Below are 20995 nucleotides of genomic sequence, written 5' to 3' on the forward strand. Positions count from 1 at the left end.
TCAGCCACAGAGAACAATTTGGTGGCGCCTGCGGCACCCATTCCTGGGGGGGGGGCCATGAGCCTGGTGCTGCCTCCCCTTCCCACTGAACCATGCTGCTAAATTTGGCATGGGTTGGGGAATGGTGTCATCCTTTCTTTCCCCTTGGAAGGGTGGATTCAGCATGAGGAGCTGGTCTGTCCCTGCCTGACAGAAATTGAGGACCAGTTTGCAAGTGTGACATTGGGAGCCCTAGGTCCAGGCTGTGTGCCCCCATTCTCTCCCCCACTCAGATTTTTAAGCACTCAAGACACAAATGATTTCTTAAAAATAATTTTTTTGACACAAGCTTACCTTTGCATGATAAGAATAAACAGAAGCCCTGTGTCCCCCTAAAAACTAACAGTTTCATTGCAGCATATGTTCCCGCTCAGCAGGATTTCCAGCTCTGGCCTGGGAAATTCCTGGAGATTTGGGGATGGAGCCTGGGGAGGGTGGGGTTTGGAGAAGGGATGAACCTCAGCAGGGTATAATGCCACATAAGTCACCCTACAAAGCAGTCATTTTCTCCAGGGGAACTCATCTCTGTCCTCTGTAATTCTGGGAGTTCTCCAGGTCCTTCCTGGAGGTTGGCATCTCTGTCTCGCAGACTTGACTTCTTCACATCCAAGGGGCCACAAGACACCTATTTGGATTTATTTATTTTTTGACAGACTGACATGGCTGCCCCTTGGGAATTGTGCGGTTGTACCAAGTGAGGGGAAAAGTTGTCTTATTTATAGTAATACTCTGAACTAGTAGTTAGGAAACACTGCAGAAAAGGTACCTTCATGCCAGTCAAGATCTACCCAGTACGTAGCGTTGTCAGCTCCAGGAGATTTTGTGGGTGGAGCCTGAGGAGGAGGAGTTTGGGGAGGGGAGGGACTTCAGTGGGGTATAATGCAATAGAGTCCACCCTCCAAAGCAGCCATTTGCTCCAGGTGAACTGCTCTCTGTCGCCTGGAGATCAGTTGTAATCCCAGGAGATATCCAACCACCACCTGGAGATTGGCAACCCTACCAACGTACCTTTTAATACCATTTTTCCACTAGGGCATTCAGTTGTGGCAAGGATATACACATTTTCTATTGTAGTGCCAGTCTCCTGATACACCCCTCAGAGAGCATTACAGTTTGCAGGAGCAAATCTTTTGGAGATCCCTGGCCCAAAAACTATCTGGCTGTCCTCAAACAGAGCTGGGGCTTTTTTGGTCCTGGCCCCAGCCTGGTGGAACTCTCTGTCCAATGAGACCCAGGCCCTGCGGGATTTAGCTCAATTCTGCAGCAGTATAAATCAAGAGGGCAGCGACGGTATCGATCAAGAGCCGTCCTCCTTTCCTTTATTTCTCTCCTTCTGTCTCTCCCTTTTCCCATCCTACCTTGTTCCCTATTTATTTTATTGCATTTCTACCCCGCCCTTCCCAACTTGAAGGTCGAGCTCAGAGCAGCTTTCTGTCTCCATCCTCTTGCCCCCCCCTTCCAGACTGAGTAACATCAATAGAGGGCATTGATGCACAGCCACCTTAAAATAAAATCCTCCCTAAGATGGAGTAGTTGGGTGCCATCAGTATAAGATTATTAGTTGTGTTTTTAGATTGGTTTTAAACTTGTATATTATATTTTTGTATTTATATGATGTTCGCCGTCCTGAGCCTGGCTTGCCAGGGGAGGGCGGGGTACAAATAAAATTTATTATATTTGTTGTTGTTGTTGTTGTGGAACAGCTGGATTCCTGGGGAACAGCTGGAGACCTGTAGCACCTTAGAGACCAACAAGATTTGGGGGGTATGAACGTTTGAGAGTTAGAGCTCCCTTTGTCAGATATCTCAAATAGGGCTGCCAGGTCCCCCTCTCCTCTGGCGGGAGGCTTTTGGGGCAGAGCTGAGGGGATTGCGTGTGTGCGCATTACTTCTAGTTTACAACTGGAAGTGCCACATTGCGAGGGGCCTTATACCACTCAAACTCCCAGTTTTGGTGGTAGAATGTGCAATTAAGTTGCAGCCAATTTATAGCAACCCCATAGGGCTTTCAAGGCAAGAGTCAAACAGGGGTGGTTTGCCATTGCCTGACTCTGCGCATCTCCTATGGCCTACAATCCCATTTTCATGGTATGGTCTGTTTGTCACTTCAGAAATTCAGCTGTGAGATTGGATATCTCCAGGCTAATGAAGAAAATTATTTATGGGCACTGGGGATCATGGTGGTGGTAATATATGCTCAGGTAATTGAGTCAACACAGCCAGAGATGTGATGCTTGTCCTTCTCATACCCCCCCTCTATTTTCCTAATCTATTTTTTATCGTTTCAACCAAGTAAATAGAACAAACATGTTTTATCCTATTCACTCTATTCACATATGGAACAGGGGAAAGGTGTTGCATTGAGAAAGCCCCTATGAAGAAAGCACAGCCTGTCTGTTACATGCATACATGTGCGGACACACACAAGGCTTTATACCATAAGGGAAAGGGGTTTCATTGTGACCTACGACACTCACCCCCACCATGAAGCTGGGGTACTATTTGCTGCAATTGTCCCTGTGTAAGCAATTGTTGTTTTTTCAAAATGATGGGAGGGTTGTTTCTGTTAAATGAAGAAGATTACTGGAAATCCTTAGTTGTCTGCAAACTTGTCTTGAACTAAAATTCTCCAATTGACAGCAAATGTGGTACATTAGATAAAGTGATGGATTTTAAATTGGGGATCCTGGGTTCAAATCCTTGCCAACCATAACTTTTTCTGTGTGTGTGTGTAAAGTGCCGTCAAGTCGCAGCCGACTTATGGCGACCCCTTTGGGGGTTTTCATGGCAAGAGACTAACAGGTGGTTTGCCAGTGCCTTCCTCTGCACAGCAACCCTGGACTTCCTTGGCGGTCTCCCATCCAAATACTAACCAGGGCTGACCCTGCTTAGCTTCTGAGATCTGAAGAGATCAGGCTAGCCTGGGCCATCCAGATCAGGTTAACCTTTTTCTAGATGAGCCTTAAGAGCTTAAACAGACCCTTTTCTGCATCATTGGCTGGTTTCTGTTTGCATGTTTTCCCTTCTTTACCTGGTGTTCAACTGCTTTCAACATTCCATGCCCTCTGCAACATGCTCATTCCCCATCAGTTAGGGTTTTTTTGGGGGGGTGTTCCTTATTGTTGCCTTACAAGGTCATATTTTTCTGCATATCCCCCATACCTTGTCTGTGGGTGGCCTGGTTTTGCTGCTTTTATGATTGGCATGGGCCACCCACTTTCCTGTTAAATAGTAATTATTCGACTACTATTTAAAGGTGGTTTTTATAAATGAAGGAATGCTATTTTCATGGCCTTTTGATGGCAAATTCTAAAAGCGTCATGAATTGTTGAAGCCTATGTATAACTGTAGACCTCAGTCTTTGAGATTAGTCGATTTGAATGGAACTACTCAAAAAGAAGCTGTTACAGAGCCATGCTCTTGCAATAACCCAATTCATTTTCATTTGGGAATAATGCTCCCTTTGCTGTGGCATGTAAGCAGAATGTGAGCATCCAAACGGCATTATGACCTGTTAGAAGCCTGCAGTCAGCAAATTAACTGGGTTCTTCAATACATGAAAATCTCCCATACCTGCTTCTTGGCTCTTGCCACCCCTTTAAATTTGCCAGTGTACAAGCCTGCAATGGATAGGGTTTGTACTTATAGTTTAGCTCTCTGGCTCACAATTCCTCAAGCCAGCTGTCTGCTTCCATCTTGCCATTGAGGATAGAATCTTTTTAAGAGCTTTGCTTCCTGAGCAGTTGAAATGTTAGTGAACCTTCTGTGTCATCCCACCAGCTCAACCACTCATTGGCAGAAGCTTTCACGGTCACAGACACAACACAATATTGATGTGCAGATGTTTGTAAAAAATAGGTTTATATGCCCCAGGCTTGCTTTAATCTATATATTTTTGCAAGAAAACAACAAAAGATACCTTCTTGAAATTTGTCTTGCAGTGCTTACAAGTGACATCTTTAAAACATTGGATTAGCAAGCAAAAAGGTTAGGTGCTTAGCCAACTTTTTTGTAGGGTACATGAAATATGAAGATTAATAGGCTTAACAATAAACAAGGGTTGGCTTCTTGGTCAGATGTATATTTTGGTGTCGGCGATTTACAGAGAACAGTTTTCTTTTTCCAGTTCGGAAAGTGCTGTTGCTAGCCATCCTCACAGACTTCAAAAGAACTATAAGTGAAATTCATAAGAATTAGATTATCATGGCTTAATCACATTACAAGGGAGATCAGAGACATGTTTACTGTGTCTTTGTGTTTCTGGAGCAACCCCAGCACACTGGGCGAAGTCTCAAGTGCCATTAAGATCTCCTTTGTAGTGTGCAAACTGATCAGAAGATCGACTCTTTGGTAGAATTAAAACACAGAAGTCATTCTCCAGAACCTGTACTGGAAACTAACAATGATAAAGTTTTAGATGAAGGATCCCATGCATCCCTACAAATACATAGCAACCTCAGTGTTGAGAATTGTATCAGTAGGAGGAAATTTGAGGTCCTCAAATCCAGCTTCTGCCACTTGGCAAGAGCTTTCCCTTGACTGTTTAACCTACTCCAGATTAAAATAGTTTACATGAACTCTTGTATTGTTATGAAGAACTGTCCCAATGCTGGGGGCACCATTATACCAAGTGAAAACAGAAGACTTGGGAGATTCTTTGGTTGGCTGCCTAAAAGCTGTCACCACAGGGATGTGACTTGGTCACAGAAAGGCTGCGTCACCTCGTTTTGTGGTTTTCATTTTTCAGTGTGAGCTCTATCTCACAGCACAAACTCCACCTCTTTCTTCATAGCCCTCCATAGCCATGGAGCAGTGGAGTCTGATCTGGAAAACCGGATTGGATTCCCAACTGCTCCACATTTATTATTATAACAAACACAATAAAAACCACAATTATAAAAACCTATTAAAAAGTCACAATGTAAAAATTAGGACTGTAAACAAATCAAGTGCAATCCTAAATAAAACCATCTTCAACTGCCTCCTGAAGACTGACAGTGAGGGGGTCAGGTGCACCTCCCTGTGGAGGTTGTTTCATAATTGTGGGGCTGCCATGGAAAAGGCCCTTTCAAATGTGCCCACCAGACAAGCTTCTTTGACTGGTGGGATAGTCAGGAGGGCCTCTCCCTGCAATCTTAAGGAACATATGGGAAAAGATGGTGTTTCAGATGCCCTGGTCCCAAAACATGTACAGCTTTGAAGGACAAAACCAATCCTGATAACTGCTAGTTGGAGTGCTAAGCAGGAAGCACCTTTCTGCTTCTCTACTTTTTAATGTGTCTTTGTGTCTTCTGCCTGTTTTTAATTTGGAAAGTAAGTAGTGTCTCAAATGGAGAATAGCAAAGCAATTCATGGTTGAAAACTAGTTATAATAGCATTTTGCATGGGTCAACAAGTAGAAGGTTTCTAAGGTTTGTTCCTGTAACAACAAACCATGATTTGTTGTTGCATCTGAATTCAGCCAATAACACTGTTCTCCTGCATTCTGTGAGTTGTCTTTGGTTCTTCCACTATCTCTTTACAGGTTCCAGTTGCTTAATAATTCTAGTAAATGTGTCATTTGTCTCCTGCGATGATTTGGGAGGGGGGACCCAGTGCACTCTTTTTTTAAAAACCCTGATTTATTCTTTGCTCCTAGGGTCAACCAGGACCAATTGGAAGCCAAGGACCGACAGGTGCCCCGGGATTTGCCGGATCAGAAGGCTTGAGAGGGCCAAAAGGGGAGAGAGGGAGGCCAGGTGCCCCGGGTTCTGCTGGACCAAAGGGAGATAAGGTGAGTTCATCCATGCCTCCTAGGCTGACCGACTGTCTTGCTGCTGTGGTGCTGTTTTCAGTCATACAGTATGTTAAGCACATGAAAATAGTGTTTAGGGTTTTTTTGGCTTCCCCAAGAACCCCTGGGTATAATTTGAAGCTGACGTGGAAGTTTCTGTTGGTAGATTATCCCCCAAGTAGGTGTGCTTGATCCAGTGGTCATTGAAGGATTATGTGTTAAGCATCCTGAACTATGTGGCTTTTAACTTTTACCAGGATCTTTTGCACCAAAGGCCATGTGCATTTTTATTTATTTATTTATCTCTCACATACCCCCCAATTGGAGACTCAAAGTGGCTAACAATCCAGAAAAAAGATACAGCAGAAACAAACGGAATGGTTTCTGAGTTCCAAGCAGGTCTGAAAACTGATCTGCCACCCAGCTCTAGCCTACGACTCTCAAGGGCTGTAGGACAAGAGCCCTTTGGCGGGTGCCCTTTGGGCACTCCCAGGCCTTGGATACCTGTGAGTAGAGAGGAGATCAAATTCAGTAAGATGTTCTTGATCTGCTGCTGGCTAGCAGGATCTTCCACAACTCCTCCCTCACCCACAGAAGAACATGAATTTCTCATGAACATTGTCTGGTTTTCAGTCACTGCTTTGAGTCTTGTAATCATTGAAGGTTGCTTGCTTTCTGGAAGTAGTTCATCTTCTGGGAGAGATGAAGTAATGGGGCTCTGAACCTCAGTTGCTTTCTCTTTTCTCTGCCCCTGCTCCAGATTGAAACTAACTTCTGTGCAGGTTATTGTACAAGTCATACATGGGCCATAGCACGGCAGTTGCCTTTCTGCTCACAAGCAGAAAGGAACTCTGATGTTCTGTTGTGATGCAGGATTTTGTTTCGTGGATTTTCCTCTTGATCAGCTGGTACGGCTGGAATCAAAAGTCTTGACATAATGGGACAGTAGAATTATCCAAAGCAGCTGTTCCTTTGATTATGGCAGCCTTTGTGATATTAAAAACCTTGATATTACTCCTGATTGCAGCTAAAACAGATTGGTGAAAATGAATGTACTGCTGGGATATTCCCCGCCCCCTCCCCATGCATACTGAAAATGACCACAACCTAACATCCCTGTTTCATGTGCAATAAAGGTTTATTAGGGATATCCTGCATTATTTGCATCCTGTTTCCAAATTCAGGCTGAGGATGGATGACTGAGGAAGGAAATTAAGGGTTCTGGCAGAGCGGGGAGTGGGGTAATCATCCTTGTCTTTGTTTAAACTTAATGCATGGGTGAAACTGACCTTCCCAAGCTTGCCATAATTGGGTTGCTCTTACAAAATGCATGCTCCCCTCCTCTCAGTCTAATACTATCTCCTTTAAATGAGTTCAAGTAGGGGGATTAGCTAAACATTCAGCTAGTCCCTACCTCAAAGCTTATAACCAGAGGCTCTGGTGGCCTTGGTCTAAGATGGGGTCAAATAATTATTATTATCATTATTGTCATCATCATCATATTTATTTATTTATTTCGATTTCTGGCCAGCCCTCCCCGGCTGAGGCCAGGCTCAGGGCAGGTCACATCATTTAAAATGTATATCAGCCATAAAAAATTAAAAACAATAACATTTTAGCTAAAAACAGGCAAGTCTCAAGATGGGAGCTCCAAATTTATCCTCACCACGTATGAATTTTCTGCTAGCAGCCCGTTTGGGAGCTCCAAATTTATCCTAGGAATTGTACAATTAAGCCCTCGTGGCTGATGAAGCTACCTCGTGTAGCGAAAGCGCTGGAATACTTCCGGAGCCGCGTTACCACCACCTCCGTTGTCCGAAGAACATGAAATTGACCAGAAACGCAACTATATGCTTTATATGAACTTTTGCATATTTATTACTACTAAGTTATTGGTTCTACCTACTTGCTTTGTAACCTTGGTTGCTTAGCGTTGCTTGTTTATCTCGTTACATTTGGGTAATACATTGATTGCACTTGCTATTTTTGCTTGTTTACTTTTGCCTACTACTGTTTATTTGATCAACCTCCAGGTACTAGCTGGAGATCTCCTGCTATTACAACTGATCTCCAGCTGATAGAGATCAGTTCACCTGGAGAAAATGGCCGCTTTGGCAACTGGACTCTATGGCATTGAAGTCCCTCCCCTCCTCAAACCCGGCCCTCCTCAGACTCCGCCCCCAAAATCTCCCACTGGTGGCGAAGAGGGACCTGGCAACCCTACGACTTGACCAAGTAGATAGGCAGGCCACCCCGTCTGGTGGAATCCACCATATAATACAGAAGGGGGGGCGGAATAGGGAGGCCAGCAGATGATACATCCTTGGCTGCCTTCAGCTATAGGCCTGGCTTAATAGCTCTGTCTTATAGGCCCTGCAAAACTCTTTAAGGTCCCACAGGGCCCTGATGTCACCAGACAAAGCGTTCCATCAGGCCAGAGCCAGGGACAAAAAACTGTAAAATAATGGCGCCTTATCTGTCGACCCCCAATACTGAAACGTTTAGATTGTCATGCAGACAGCATGAGGGAATAACAACAAAACCCAGCCTGGTTAAAACAAAGAAAGGAGGAGGCTGGGGGAAGAGACTGGAAGAGAGAAGCAAGCGGAAGGGAAGCGTAAAGGTCCAGGCCTGTGAACAGAGTGCCATCGATGCAAACCTGTTGCTGCCCTCAACCGTAGGCCTGGCGAAACATCTCTGTATTACAGGCCCTCCAGAACTGGGAGAGATCTTTGGGCCAGGGATAACCAGGAGATTGTCAGAAAAAGAGCTCAAAGTTCTTTTGGGGAGGGGTATAACGGAAGAGGCGATCCCGCAAATATGACGGTCCCAGACTGTTTAGGGCAGAGGTGTCAGACATAAGGCCCGAAGGCTGGATCTGGCCCCTTGAGAGCTCTTATCTGACCTGTGAGCCAGCCAAGGCAGCCACCTCCACCTCCCACTTTTGATCTGGCCTGGTGAGGCATGGCCTGACCCGACCAAGTGACATTTGTGTTATATTCGGCCCTCGTAACAATTGAGTTTGACACCCCTGGTTTAGGGCTTTAAAGGTAAGCACCAATACCTTGAACTTGATCTGGAACATGGATCATGGCTTGCTTTATTCTCCCCCCCCCCCCAAGCCAAGCACCTATAATGAGTTTGATGATGGAGATCAGCTGAGTGGTGGAGCACAAAGACCCAACTAGAGAACAGGCTGTTTCTCACTAACCTGCTCCATTGGAGGAATGGAGGGGAAGACATAAGGGCAAAGGTCAAGTGGGGTTGCGGGAACAATACCCTTTCTACCCAACTCAGCTCTCCCCACCCCGGCTAATGCCTCCTGCTTTCTCCCATCCCTGAGTATGCACATGTTGGGTACTGATCATATAAATGTAGAGTTCAGAATTGTACCCAGTGAGTTAAATCGACCAGAAGAGTTCACAGAAAATATGAGCGAAACTGTTTAAGAAGACGTGCCAGGTGGAGCTTTTTCGCAGTGATGTTTTATGAGTGGGCAGGTTAGGTTTGGGCTGTATTTGTTCTGTCTTGGAGGTTTTGTTTAATTATCTTGGAGAGTTGTTTAATCAAGCTGGATTTGTGCACATTTTTAGTTAACCACAGTTCAGTAAGATATCTGAAGGCACTCTACCTGTTCTGTTCTAGTATATCTTGCTGATATGGATCAAATATGCAGCTACCATGGGTAAAACCTTAACAACATTATTTTTGGTATTTTAGGGCCCAATGGGAGTTCCTGGATTTCAAGGAATATATGGAGTTCCAGTAAGTCTTGTTTTGTATTTAAAATAAGAATTTGGAAATATTGCTTTCATTTGATTTTTTTAAATACTGGATAGCAGGTCAACTTATCTTAACCTGTTTCTTCAAGGACAAGTCTTGGTAAAACAACTGCATTCAAATTATTTGTATTATTTCTATGATGTGTCTGAAATGGGGAAAGAAATGACAAAACACTGACTGGCCTACCTGAAATTTGTATAACTGGAGTAGGTGGTGTGTTGGGCATAGGAACCCAAAGAATGAATTGTAGATGATACAGGTTTCACAAGAAGAAGAAGAGTTGGTTTTTATATGCCCATTTTCACTACCTTTTAAGGAGAATCAAACCGGCATACAATCTCCTTCCCTTCCTCTCCCCACAACAGACACCTTCCCTTCCTCTCCCCACAACAGACACCTAGATGGAGTTGAGAGAGTTTTGAGAGAACTGTGACTGACCCAAGGTCACCCAGCTGGCTTCATGTGGAGGAGTGGGGAAACCAACCCGGTTCACCAGCTGAGAGTCTGCCGTTCATGTGGAGGTGTGGGGAATCAAACCCGGTTCTCCAGATTAGAGTCCATCCCTCTTAACCACTACACTACGCTGGCTGTCTCAGTAGGCAATAGTTTTCACATTGAGCTTGGCAATGAAACAGTCACTCTGAAGGAAATCACAAATTAGACAAAACTGGAATTAAAACCCAATACTTTGCATTCAGAAGGCCTAAGGTTCGATTCCTGGTTTCTCTAGCGACAAGAGGTTTCCAGCGGAAAGGTTGAGAGAGGTTTTTTGCTGGAAAGCAAACACCAGTCCACCGAGCATTCCAGATATATCTGTTACATGGTTTGATCTGTTTCCTTTTGCAAGAACAGCCTCTTCCTTTTAGTATGGAAAACTGTTGGCCACAGTTTTTTAAACCCCTCTTCAGGGCCTGGGAGACTGACTAAACAGGATCACACCCTTCTAAGTCCATTGACGTCCATGGGCTCGGAAGACTGGACCTCACCTTTGGATGGACTGTGTAAGGGGCTCTTCCCACGGATAGGACCCAGAGGACCCACTTTATTCACACGTATTGATAGAGCGCCTTTCATTCATAACAGCTCCCAAGGTGGTTACTTGTCTCTGCTGGTCCTCAGAATATGAGAGGAAGGGACTGACAAGCACTCCAGTTCCTTCTTGCCCTTCCCAGGAAGAGCCTCATAGCCTGCTCATTGCTGTGGGCTGATCCTCCCCAGGCCTGCCTGCCTGCCCCTCGCTGCATCAACTCAATCTTTGCTTCCTCTCAGCCTTCCAGGACTCTTCCTCCAGGTTTCCTCAGGCCTAGTTCCTTAGGCCTAGAGTCACCCCTCTTCAGCTGCTATGTCACTGTGAAGACATCTCTGTTTTCTGCCTCGGCCCTTCCCCCTGTTCGTAGGCTGTGTCTCCAGGGTTCCTTGGTGGAGGCAACTGTCGCCTCTTGCCTCAGGTTGCCTGGTCAGGGCACTTCTTTCCCATCAGGTCATCACCTGGCTACTAAACAAGTTAACCTCCTTACCACCTAGGGTTGCCAACCTCCAGGTAATACACACATATATACAAAAAGGGTTCCAGGTTCCACTCCCCTTTTTGTATTGTATACTTAACCTCCAGGAAATAGCAGAAGATCTCCTGCTATTACAACTGATCTCCAGCCAATAGAGATCAGTTAACCTGGAGAAAGTGGCTGCTTTGGCCATTGGACTCTATGGCATTGAAGTCCCTCCCCTCCCCAAACCCCACCCTCCTCAGGCCTCACCCCCAAAATTTCCCGCTGATGGGGAAGAGGGACCTGGCAACCCTATTATCACCTCTGTGTTGTATGGGGTTGGATCTCCCCCCCTTTCAGTCTGATGGGTTCTCTGGCGAACAGTTCTCAGATTCTCCAGCCTATAGTTCCTTCCCTTATCATTTGTAGCAGATAGGGAGAGCCAGCGTTGCGTAGTGGTTAAGAGCGGTGGTTTGGAGCTGTGGAGAACTGGGTTTGATTCCCCACTCCTCCACATGAGCGGCGGACACTAATCTGGTGAACCAGATTGGTTTCCCCACTCCTACACATGAAGCCAGCTGGGTGACCTTGGGCTAGTCACAGTTCTCTTAGAGATCTCTCAGCCCCACCTACCTCACAGGGTATCTGTTCGGGGGAGGGGAAAGGAAGGTGATTGTAAGCTGGCTTGATTCTTCCTTAAGTGGTAGAGAAAGTCAGTATATAAAAACCAACTCTTCCTCTTCAACTTCTTTTTCTTAGAGTTGATGATTAAAATCTTTTGGGAGGTTTGTTTTGATAAAAAAAAATTTCTGGCTCATCTTTTGCTGCCATTCTTAACTCTTCCCAATGGCATAATCCTTGGCATATATCACTTTCTGTTCTCTGTCTCTGCTTCATTTGAAATGTATTTTTACTGCAGCCATCCTTGAAACTTTTAGAACAATATTATCTCTTACTAATGGGAATATAAGAGCAGTTTGTTCTCTGCTTTCTGATGAGGTTCCAGAAAATGCAGTAATTCATAACCTGGGGACATAGTTGTTCTCTGTGAGCAGTCACCCTCCATCAGCCTCTTCGTGTTTTGCACCTATACTGGAGCTGCAAATTGGGAGCAAAGTTTCTCATTCATGTCAGTATGTGATCTGTTTTCCATCTTAGGTGGGTGGTAAAAGAGCTTTCATTCCTCTCGAAGAGCAAATTATATGATAAACCGTCCCACGACAATTGGATTGTACCATAAATGCAGAACTGGAAGGGGGTGCAGAATCCAAACGTTTCTGTTTGGCATTTGCTGTAATAAAAAAAAAATCCCCATAGAGAGCATAGCAGTTCTCGTTGCTCATATACATTCAATGCAATCCCATTCCCAAGAGTAGGGATGAATCATGTTTGCAACTGGAGCCATATGGGATCAGTACTCAAGGGACTGCAGAGTTTTGGCACTGGGGAGGGGAGAGGCCACCGGAGGTCATGTTGGAAATGTTGATCATCAGGTGAGTCGCTGGCTTCCCGTGTTGTTGCAGCTGAGTCGATGAAACCTCTTGGCAGCCGGAGCAGCAACCGCCTGTGTTTATTAATGGTTAACCACAGGCATACTGGAGAAACGGACCTTTAAAAAAAAAAAAAAAACACCCATCCTGCTGCAGATGTTTAGTTTTTCCCATGGAACGAGGCTGGAAAGCAAGATATACGATTTATACTGTTTCAGCTGAATATACAAGGCTGACTGGATGGAAACATTTTGGTGAGATAGGACATGGAATGGCTTCTGTCAGCCCTGCACTTTTTCTTTTCTTTTCCTTTTTAAAAAAATATATAGCTTAAAGGCAAGGCCTGACAATCACTGGAGATGCTCCTTGGCTTTCAGACCATATAAAAGTTGCTTATTCAGTTAAGCTTGCGTTCATCCGTGCTTAAATCTCTTATCCCTCCTCCTTCAAGTTTTCTTATGATCTCCCAGAGGATTCGCCCTTTACACTACACATCTCCAATTTTAAAAAGCAGCTTTTCCCCCCTGAAGCCTCAGTGAGCTGTGGCTCATGAAAGCTCATATTCTGCCAGAAATTTTGTTGGTCTTTAATGTGCTACTGGACTCTTGCTCTTTTCTAACAGACTAACACGGCTACCCATTGTGAAGCCTCAGTGTTAGGGAAGGACGTCACCTGCCTTGTGATGCCAGGGAATGTAATGAAAACAGCTTCATTTTCACATGTTCTCCCAGACTTCAATCCATGGTAGAGTATCTGCTTTGCATGCAGAAGGTCCCAGGCTCTGACCCTGGCATTTCCGGTATACAGGATCTAGTAGGTGTTGTGAACAACCTCAACCTGAGTGATGAACTACACATCATGTTTTTTAACAAGTCAGGTCCAAGTTGCCCAGAATGTATTGTGTAGCTTGGCTCTGAGACTAGGATTCTCAGGGGAGGACAGGGGAGGGTCACCAGACAGGGGGTGGAGAGTAGGGTCACCAGCTCCAGGTTGGGAAACTCCTAGAGATTTGGGGGTGGAACCTGGGGAGGACTGGGAACTCAGCCATTGAGTCTACCCTCCAGAGCATCTGCTTTCTCCAGGGGAACCTATCTTTGTAGTCTGGAAATGAGTTGTAATCCCAGAGGATTCCCAGGTCCCACCTGGAGGCTAGCATCCCATACCTGAGACCCTGGAGAGCTGCTGCCAGTCAGTGGACAGTACTGACTTTGATAGACCAATGACCTGACTCAGGATAAGGTAGCTTCAGTGTTGTATAGGAGCCTGTGGCTAATTCCCTTTGTCCAAATTGTAGTGGTCCCTAAATATTTCCTCTGTGAGGCCTTATAGTCTTCATGCAGGATTGATCTGTTGGTGCCTAGTCCTTTGCCCAGTGATAAAAGTATTTTTAGAATCATTCCCAAAGTCATTTTATCGTCGTGGTGATGTAACGAAAATTTCCAGGGCCAGAAGCTGCTATTTCACGATTGCATGAATTCTCTCTTCCTACATCACAGTGACCATATGACCAGACAATTGAAAGAAACAAGCAGCCCATAGTAATGCCTAAGTCATAGTTCTTGAACACTTAGGCTGGGCCTACACTGTATGAGCATGTCAGTTCTACGATAGTCACTTTAGGCTCCAGGTAGAGGATATAATTTTTAATGTTCTCGCCAGATGTTTTCTTTAAACACTCTGCGAAAGAAAGCTATGATAGCAGAGAGAGGGACTCTGGTTTTCTGTTTGCTGGTATTTTTAATGTAGGGGAGCATGTTTTTTAAAAAGTGATTTCCCCTGCTTTCCTGAAGTTTAAAATGAGGCGATGCCACCATTGCTGCGTGCATAGACAGACCTCACCATTAAATGCACAGAGAGCTATGATGTGTAAATCAATCTGCAGCAATGACTGATGCTATTATGTAAGCTCAAAGCTGCTTTTGTGTGTCTCACCTTCTCTGAGTATGAGCATCTGTGGCCAGATGGTGGTCATCCGTTCCTCCAGCATTAGTTCTTTCTTCCTGCTCAAAAACCCTTGCGCTCTTTTAAGAGGCTCTTCCATTGGTGGAAGAGTTTAAAGTTATGCATCAGCAGAAGCACTACTGTTAGAGGAATAGATCCGTGGGACCCAGCCTTTTGTTCCTGAAAGTTAAACAAGTCACTGCAGGATGTTTACACTGATGAAAAAGGAGAAGATAGTGTGTCCCTTAAACTATCAATACTGGTTATCTCTTTTGTTATACAGCTTCCAAGTCTTTGCTTGCAGACATGTGCAATTCTCATTTCTACATAATAGGCTCGTCTCCAGGAGTTATCTGATGCCTTCAGGCTATAAATTGAGATGAGATAAGTATGTGGATGAAGAATCCCGTGTGTTTGCTTTGAACCATCACAGGCCAATGCTGTGTTTTGTTACAGGCTGGCATGTTGACGTAAGATACTTTACTGCTGAACCAAAGACAAGCAAGTTAGCAAACAGATTACAGTTTTAGGCTCCCCCACCCCACTTTAAAGGATTAACTTTAAAAGAAGAGGTCAATGGGGGAAGATTTAGTGTGTGCTGGATATTGGCAGTTCTGTCCTAATTTGTGCCGTTGAGGTCTGATTCAGACAATGGAGGGACGGAGGCGTTTGCCAAATCAGTGCAACTTTTTTTATCACTATCGCTTGAATTAGCACATGTTATAAGGAGCCCCGTGACGCAGAGTGGTAATCTGCAGTACTGCAGTCAAAAGCTCTGCTCACAACCTGAGTTTGATCCCGATGGAAGTTGGTTTCAGGTAGCCAGCTCAAGGTTGACTCAGCCTTCCATCCTTCCGAGGTTGGTAAAATGAGTACCTAGCTTGCTGGGGGTAAAGTGTAGATGACTGTGGAAGGCAATGGCAAACCACCCTGTCAACAAAAGTCTGCCTAGAAAACGTTGTGATGTGACATCACCCAAGGGGTCAGTAATGACCCGGTGCAAGCACTGGGGACTACCTTTACCTTTGTTACCTATAACTTCAGCACACTGGCGGAGGCATTGGGATTCTTTCTGCAGGCTGGGTTCAGAAACATAACCCAACCACACATTGTCACTCTGGAGCTTGGTTACCACACAAGTGACATATTTGACCAGTCACTGTGTTGATTCAGACTGGACAGACTGTGAAAATAAGTCAATTTTTTTTTGTGGGGGAACCTCCTCAATCAGCACTTGAACACATGCAGTTTCTTTAGGCCGCAATCCTAAGCACCTTAACTTGGGAGTAATCTCCACTGAGCTCAGTGGAACTTTTGTTTGTTTAAAGCATTTTTATGTTGCCTTTCCTACCTGATCAGAGTCCCCATGGTGGTGAACATAAAAACATTAAAACATTTGCACTATTAGAAACAACATTTACAATGATAAAATAATTAAATACACATAAACAACACCAGAACCAGGGAGGAGGGCCAATAACCGCTATTGAGAGTATGCCAAAAGAAACAAAGTCTTCACCCACTAGCGGAAGACATTGATAGAAGGAGGCGAAAGAATCTTCCTGGGGAGGGAGTTCCAAAGTTTGGTGCCACAACCAAGAAAGCCCTTTCTCGGGTAACCACCCTTCTAGCCTCAGATGTCAGGGGCAACCAAAGCAGGGCTTATTAGGTATGCACTGTTGTTTACGTAGAGTTGGGTTGTTGGCCCATGACTTGTCTACAGTGAGTGGCAGTGGCTTTCTGAGATCTCAGGCTGAGGTCTTTCCCTGTCCTGGTTTCTGAAATTCTGTAACTGGAGATGTTGAGGATTGATTCCAGGATCTTTAGTGTTTAAGACATGAGCTTTACCACTGAACTATGGCCTGATAGCAAGCAGTAGCTTTTGTCCATCTGTGTCATTTTCCTGCTTGTCAAATAATGAAACCTCTGCATTCTAATAGCTATTAAAAAGCTCGGGACATTTTCAGATGTAGTTTGTTAAATTTATGTGATTAAGTGCTTCTGAAATGGTTCAAGATACCATTTTCTGAGCTGGTCAGATAAGGTCATTCTTTATGGAGGCCTATACAGTCCCTCGAACGTACAACAAGTCGCAATCAACTTATGGCAAACCCAGTAAGGGGCTTTCAAGGCAAGTGAGAAGCAGAGGTGGTTTGCCATTGCCTTCCTCTGCAGAGTCTTCCTTGGAGGTCTCCCTTCCAAGTACCAGCCCTGCTTAGCTTCTGAGATCTGACAAGATTGGACTATACCATACCACCTTTCCTCCCCAGCCCCTCAGAAGCAATCTGAAAATCTGAGGGAGGGCCATGCAGAACTTTTGGAGGCAAATGGACATTCAGGATTTTAAGTAGCCCCTTTCTCCCATTTGCAGTTGCTTCTGAAATCCAGCAGATCTTTTATGATGCTCACCCCGCCCCGATTATAACATCCCAGGTTCTCCTTCAGGCCTTTTTTAAAAGTGGCACAGGAGAAGTAGGAAGCAAATTTAACTTGAAGGAGTTGACTAAATGTGTGCATTACATCTGCATTTCATACGTGTCTGTCAAAAATACACCAATATAAACAAGCTTGAATTTTCTGGAGCACTGTTTTGATGTCCTGCCTTTTTACTTGCTTACTTATGAGTCTCTTCCCTATCTCAGACCCTCCCAAGGCAGCTTCCCCTCCCTTTCTGCTGCCACTTATCCACAACATGGGGTCACTTTTTTGTAATAGTTCTTGCATTGTGGAATGCCCTCCCCAAGGAGTGAAGCCCCTGTGCTGTCTGTCATCTGCCAGAAATGTGAGTCTGTTGATTTTAGCCACCCATTTTGCAGGTAACATCATAAGGTAAAGGTAGTCCCTTGTGCAAGCACCTGGTCATTACTGACCCATGGGGTAACGTCACATCATGACAATTACTAGACAGAGTATGTTATTGCCTTCCCCGGTTGTCTACACTTTACCCCCAGCAAGCTGGGTACTAATTTAAATGACATTGGAAGGATGGAAGGCTTAGTCAACCTTGATTCAGCTACCTGAAACCGACTTCTGTCGGGATCAAACTCAGATTGTGAGCAGAGCTATTGACTGCAGTACTGCAATTTACCACTCTGCACCACGGGGCTCTTAAGGAGGAAGGTACTTTGAAGGAAACTTGTCTAGCTGCGTTTTTGCTTGTCTGATTATTGATTTTAATTCTCTGTTACCTGTAGGTCAAAATTCTTTTGTAAGCTGCCTTGAGCCACTATGGTTGGTGGGAAAGGTGACATATATGCATTTGGATAGATTTGAGGGCGTTGAATGATAATTTTGTGTATGAAGGCGATAGTGGATTACAAGTTAGGAACTGTTGAGCTAGAACATCAATGGCTCTGCTGGGCTTGTGCTGGAACACCAGCCCTGGCTGAAAATCCATGCCAGTCAGGGCTTTTTATTAATACTCTGTTTATTTCATAATATTCAGTACATGAGACTACATAATACCTAACATATTACAATTTCCTTGCGATAAGATTTGACAGTCTAAATAAGGTTCAGTATCTCTTTTTTGACTAATTCTTTAGATTTATTTCTATTCCTAAAAGTAACGAAGAGAGACCAGACTTGTACAAACTTACCTTGTGCATATCTGTCTCCATCCCAGAACTTCCTTTGTGCCAATATTTTCCCCATTAACATAGTGTACCATACTTTCCTTAGCCATTTCTTAATATCTGGTGCTTCTCCTGTTTTCATGCCACGGCTGTTAACATTCTAGCTGTGGTGAACAAATTTTCTATTAACCACATCTTGTTAACTGAGATTCCTCTGGATCCCATAATGTGGGACCTTTTGTTTACATATTTATTTAAAAAATTTCCTAACATACTTCAATGTTTCCCCTTATCTTTCCTGGCTCAGTACTGCCATTGGAGCATTGTCATAAATGTCCTAAAATGATGTCTGTTTTGACCTAAGTTTGAAGGTTGGCTTAATGTTGCTTATGCACCTGATACATATCATCTGAATTGATCTATGACCCTTGTGAGATCCAGGATTCCTGGTGTTATTTGATGTCTGCTGATTCCAAGTTCCATGCTGGCACACAGCCTGACAAACACACAATGCGGATTTAAGATTGGAAAGGCATTTGCACTGCACCTCTCTCTGCTCCAACACCTCCTCTTCTGTAATTTTCCTTACAAATGTGTATATAATGATTTCCTTCCAAGATGCGTCTGAAGACAGGAGCTCATGAAATCATGACTCATGAAATCCCACACTGGAATAAAAGCTGTTAGTCCTTAAAGTTACACTGGACTTATATATAATGCTTGCTTTGGTGGCCCCAGACGCCTAACATGCTGGTCATTTCTGTATTCAGGTAAATAAGATGTTATTTTGTCAATGTCAGTCTAGCATAGTTAGTGGAGAATCCTCGAGCAATTCTAATATATAGTACCACCCCTTCTTTATCCGAATGAAATATATTAAATGTTGTTCTGCCATTGTTGCTTGCCTGAATCCCCTGAATGTGTATTTCATGTGTGTCATCACTTGGCAAGCTGTAAGGGAAGGAGAAATGCACCTATGAGGAACTCAGCCCCATTGAATGTAGGTTTACTTCTGATTATGCATGTTTCGGACTGCACTACCTATGGTGTGGCTTAGAAAAGCGAAAGCACATCTGTACATGCTTGCCCTAAGCAAGGCCTGTTTGTTTAACTGCCATTTCTTTCTTTTTGTTCGTTTGTGACCACATCTTCAACTGTTGCAGTATTAGGAAGATATTTAATACCTACTTTTTATGACACAATTTTTACATTGAAGTTTTGAATACCAGCTCTCAGCCCATATGCTTGTTTTCATTGGTACGGATGGGGGTTGGAATTGCAAGGTGCTGCACAAGATGATTTATCTGCCATGAAGAATGCCATGAAAGTTGACCGCACACATTTGAACAGCCTCATGCATTTAAAGTATGAATCCCAGCTTGACCTCTGCACCAATTTGCACAGGGGTAAAGAAAGATGTAAAATGCAGCACAATACAGGTGTGGCCCTGCAGGTGGTATGCGCAGTCGACTTCTTGGCCAGGAGAGAGGCCAAGGGAAATATGGTCAAGCCATGCCATGCCTGTTTGGCAATGGATTCCCCCTGGAGTACTTTTCAGGTCTCTCCAGCCCTGCGGTTGAAGTGATTTTAAGGTCAGACCATGACTCATTTCCACAATTTGCCTCTTGGGGCAAATCACACAGGTGATGACTGTCTACTGGAAGCAATATACCATTGAGATTGTTGTTGAGCATTTTATATGGTTTGTAGGATACTGAAGTAACCCAGAATGACTGGCTCTTTTTAAATGCCTTTACTTATTTTTTGGCAAGAGATGTTCAGAGGTGGTTTGCCATGGCCTGCCTCCGTGTCACGCCATTGGTATTCTTTGGAGGTCTCCAACCCCTGGTTGAGGCTGGGAGTGTGTGACTGGCCCAAGGTCACCCAGCAAGTTTCCAAGGCAGAGTGGGGATTCCAACCTGGGTTTCCCAGATTGTAGTCCAACATTTTAACCACTATACCACGCTGGCTCTCAAATGCCTTTATACCGAGCCTGTTTTTGTAGATTACCTTCAAGAAAGGACTGCATCATTTTTATACTGAAGTTCCAAATGCACAGGGGTTAGCTAGCCTTCTGGAAACTACTGCCACCTGCAGGCATGATTCCCTTTTGCAGAACATCGATATGAGTTTCTTGGTTGTTATGTAAAAATTGTCAGCACTTGCAAAGAATATTTAAATGCCCAATTGCAATTTTGCACCCCTTTTAAATCTTTTTTCCAGTCAAGATTAAATATCTTGCCTCTTTTCTTGTACATGTGCCAACATATGTTTCTCAGAAGCAGGGGAGTTCTGATGGAGCTCTTGTATCCCTAGCAAGACTTGCTCCAGATTTGGGGGCTGGGGGGGCTGGTCAGGATGTCTTCTGATCCCCCCTTTCAACATGCATCACCTCCTCCTCCATCCAGTTGCCCCCTTCTTGTACAGGCGGAGGATGAAAACAGACTTCTGTTGTCACTAGAAGCAGCTGCAGGGCCAGCACAAGCATACTCTGAGGTGGGGCACTTGCCAAGGCCCAGGTATTCTGGGGGGGGGCACTGCCACTGACCCCCACCCACACACTCCCCTTGCCATCCGTCTGCATGCCCGTCCCCATCTGTTTGCTTGAAGTGCTCCACCACCCACATTCCCAGCTGCCCAGTGTCACTGAGGAAGAGCATGTGGCTTCTAGTCAAAATGAATGCTATTCTCTCCAGGGTCAGAGGAGCATGTCTATTATATTAGTTGCTGTGGAACACAGGCAGGAAAACGCTGCTGCAGTCATCTTGGTTGGGGGCTTCCTACAGGCACCTGGTTGGCCACTGTGTAATCAGACTGCTGGACTTGACGGGCCTTGGTCTGATCCAGCAGAGCTTTTCTTATGTGCTAATGTTCTTGGTGCACAGTAGTGGTGATCCCATTGGCTGTG

The 20995-nt window shown here is 44.6% G+C and overlaps 1 protein-coding gene across 1 annotated transcript in view; it reads left to right on the forward strand.

Moving 5' to 3' along the window:
- The window catches only part of COL4A6 (collagen type IV alpha 6 chain), a 234884-nt gene that overhangs the window by 129371 nt on the left and 84518 nt on the right, over nucleotides 1–20995 (forward strand). Inside the window, exons 4-5 of the mRNA XM_056858952.1 lie at nucleotides 5677–5811; nucleotides 9532–9576. Of these exons, the coding sequence (XP_056714930.1) occupies nucleotides 5677–5811; nucleotides 9532–9576 (180 nt within the window). The remainder of the gene's footprint in view (nucleotides 1–5676; nucleotides 5812–9531; nucleotides 9577–20995) is intronic.

Source organism: Euleptes europaea, chromosome 13 (genome assembly GCF_029931775.1).
Source record: "Euleptes europaea isolate rEulEur1 chromosome 13, rEulEur1.hap1, whole genome shotgun sequence".
Classification (NCBI taxonomy): Eukaryota; Metazoa; Chordata; class Lepidosauria; order Squamata; family Sphaerodactylidae; genus Euleptes; species Euleptes europaea.